This window comes from Grammomys surdaster, unplaced genomic scaffold (assembly GCF_004785775.1).
Source record: "Grammomys surdaster isolate TR1022 unplaced genomic scaffold, NIH_TR_1.0 126278, whole genome shotgun sequence".
Classification (NCBI taxonomy): domain Eukaryota; kingdom Metazoa; phylum Chordata; class Mammalia; order Rodentia; family Muridae; genus Grammomys; species Grammomys surdaster.
Window position 1 is genome coordinate 8534273 of NW_021621078.1, and position 3141 is coordinate 8537413.

The 3141-nt window shown below is 42.1% G+C and overlaps 1 protein-coding gene across 1 annotated transcript; it reads left to right on the forward strand.

Annotated features, from left to right (window-relative positions):
* Window positions 1-309: 309 nt before the first annotated feature.
* On the forward strand, window positions 310-1269 carry LOC114613966 (olfactory receptor 3A1). Its single transcript, XM_028759431.1, has one exon. It carries the CDS (start codon window positions 322-324, stop codon window positions 1267-1269), a length of 948 nt encoding a protein of 315 aa, XP_028615264.1. The 5' UTR covers window positions 310-321.
* Window positions 1270-3141: the final 1872 nt, after the last annotated feature.

Here is a 3141-nt window from a genome sequence, read left to right on the forward strand (position 1 = left end):
AGTGGGATTAGCCTGTGAACTGTGTGTGCATTAGACAATTGATCTGATACACCTCACAGACACATTGACACGCACATAGCCCTTGTTTCTTTAAGGGCTATATCTCAATACATGTTATAATTTTCAAATTATTTCTCTTATCTTTTGAGATTATTATATAATTCCATCATTTGGAGGGAGAAAAGATAATGGATGGAGAGATATAATTTTCCCTTTTAAGTATTCTAATTGTACATTTTACAGTAGCTATGACTTAAATTTCTCCTCTTCACTGAGAGGTCTAATTGTTTTCCTCCTTGCATGCTTCTTTAAAAGGAACTCATGCAGCCGAAGCCTAGAGCCAATGGAACCACTGTTACTGAATTCATTCTGCTGGGTTTGGTGGAGACACCAGAACTGTGGCCAGTTGTCTTCATACTCTTCTTCTTGGCTTATGTGACAACAGTTGGGGGCAACCTGAGCATCCTGGCAGCTGTCTTGGTGGAACCCAAACTCCACACACCCATGTACTTCTTCCTGGGGAATCTTTCAGTGATGGATGTGGGGTGCATCAGTGTTACTATTCCCTCCATGTTGGTTAGGCTCTTACTCCACAAGCGTACAATTCCATATGGAGACTGCCTGACACAGCTCTTCTTCTTCCATCTGTTGGTTGGGGTTGATTGCTTCCTGTTGACAGCCATGGCTTATGACCGCTTCCTGGCCATCTGCCGGCCCCTCACCTACAGCACCCGAATGAACCATACAGTCCAGAGGATCTTAGTGGCCACATCTTGGGCTTGTGCCTTCAGCAATGCACTGACCCACACTGTGGCCATATCCACACTCAACTTCTGTGGCCCCAATGTGATCAATCACTTCTACTGTGACCTTCCCCAGCTCTTCCAGCTGTCCTGCTCCAGTACCCAGCTCAATGAGCTGCTGCTCTTTGGAGTGGGTTTCCTAATGGCAGGAACCCCCATGGCACTCATTTTTACCTCTTATATGCATGTGGCAGCTGCTGTTCTGCGAATCCGCTCTGCTGAAGGCAGGAAGAAAGCTTTCTCCACATGCAGCTCTCACCTCACTGTGGTTGCCATATTCTATGGCACAGGAATCTTTAATTACATGCGACTTGGTTCCACCAAACTTTCAGATAAGGATAAAGCTATTGGGATTTTCAACACTGTCATCAACCCTATGGTGAACCCACTCATCTACAGTCTCAGGAACCCTGATGTGCAGGCTGCCCTCTGGAGGGTATTCACAGGGAGACGGCCAGCAGCCTGAAGAGCTCTCAAGGTTCCATTCCACCTATTTCCTTTAAAACTAAAGCTGAGCATGGGATGCCCTGTAGTGTCAAACAGTAGAACAATTTGTTCAGAACTCTTTCCATTTTAGAACTTAATTTAAGGGATTATAATTATTATTGCCCAAAGAGGTTATACCTTGGTTTAGATGATGGTGTGTACGTAAGTTCTCCTAGGTCTGCCTTTTGATGAGTTCTACCTTTAGTCACTGTAAGTTCCTTTTAGTTGGAGTTCTCAGAGTGTCTCAGAAAGCATACCCCTCAGGAGTCTTCTTTATTCCTCAAGTTCAGATAGAGTTGGTCTGTCTATGCAATCTAATTCTTGAGAGGAAATGGCTCATTCCTCTTATAAAACTTGTATAAGATTCAGAGGATATGGGAAGGAAGATTGCTCTGTGGTTTCATATTCCCTAGTAATTCTAGAGAACGTGTATCTGTGCAGCTTACAGACCTGACTGTACATGACAAAACTCCACTCATATGTAAGAAATGTCATGATGGAAAACAGCTTCCCTCAGTTATTCTTTTCATTTTTCTAAATTTTAAAAATACATTTGTAACATAACCATTTAAACATTTTAAACACCCTCACTACTTAATATTATTTCTTCTGTAAATTCTCTCTCTTCACCTCTAAACCTCAAGTTACAAATCTGTGTGAATGCCCATCACACTCTGACGGCTCATTTTGTCAGGAAAATGTTCTCAATCCCGCTTTCTGTTACCCAGCTGTCTATCACGTCATCACCTAGGTACATCTTCCTCCTTTAATGTATTTGTAGAATTAATCACCGTTTTTGACAGTATTACTGTCTTATTGATATGTCTCCAATTTATCTACTACTCTCATCTGATCTGAATCTATGAATTAGCTTCTTCATGATACATGTGGGTGGGTAGACTGGGGGAATGGGCTAAGATAGTGATGGAAAGAGGACATAAAAGAAGGTAGTAGGCAGAGGATTTGTGGGAAATGCAGATAAACCATGTGGACATAAGGACATAAGCAGAGACTGGAATCGAGGATCAAGGTGTTGAGATGCATTAGAGAGGCTGACATGGGCTACAGGCATAGAATAGCAGAAGAGAAGGAATGCAAAAAAAAAAATAGGTAAGATGCCAAGAAGTTGTTAAAAGATTTCAGAGGGATAAAATTTAGATGTCAGAGATGGAGGCTTTGGGTTTCCCATTCTGTGTGGTCCAGCAATAACTGTTTTTGATAGCTCTGAAGCCATTATTGTAGTCCAATCTCTCTCCTTTAAAAACAGTATTTCAAGTTTTGCTGATTGTGCTGGAGTGCCTGAGGGCTCATCTGCCATTTCTCTAGCCAGAGAGGCACCTATAAAGTCAGGGAGAATGTCTGTCAGGTGAGGAAATACAGCAGGGTTAGAGAATGTACTGAGTATGTGTCCGACAAAGCTTATCACTAACACCTGGGTCACATTCCTGTCTTCTGATTCCTGCCTACTAATGCTGTCCAAAGACAGAGGAAAGATGGACTTTTCTTAATCTTTTTTTCCCCTCGAATCAAACTTCAGGATACAAACAGTGAGCTTTCTACATGGGTCTGGGAAGCTTCAAACATTCTCATGTCATGTCCTCTGCTGTCCTCAATGTTCTTGACCTCAAGAAAACTCTTTTTACCCTCTCTTGACCTCTTCTTGGCAGGAGCAACAAAGCAATTGTCATGGCTCTGTCATTACTAATGTCTAGTTTTGTTAGTCTAAATATCTAGAAATATTCTCGTTCTACTAGAACGGGGAATGGCTGCTTCTTCCACTATAATTTCTCACCACCAACATTTAACACTGCAACAAAGCATGGGTTGTTTGGCTCCAAGATCCTTGAGTCTT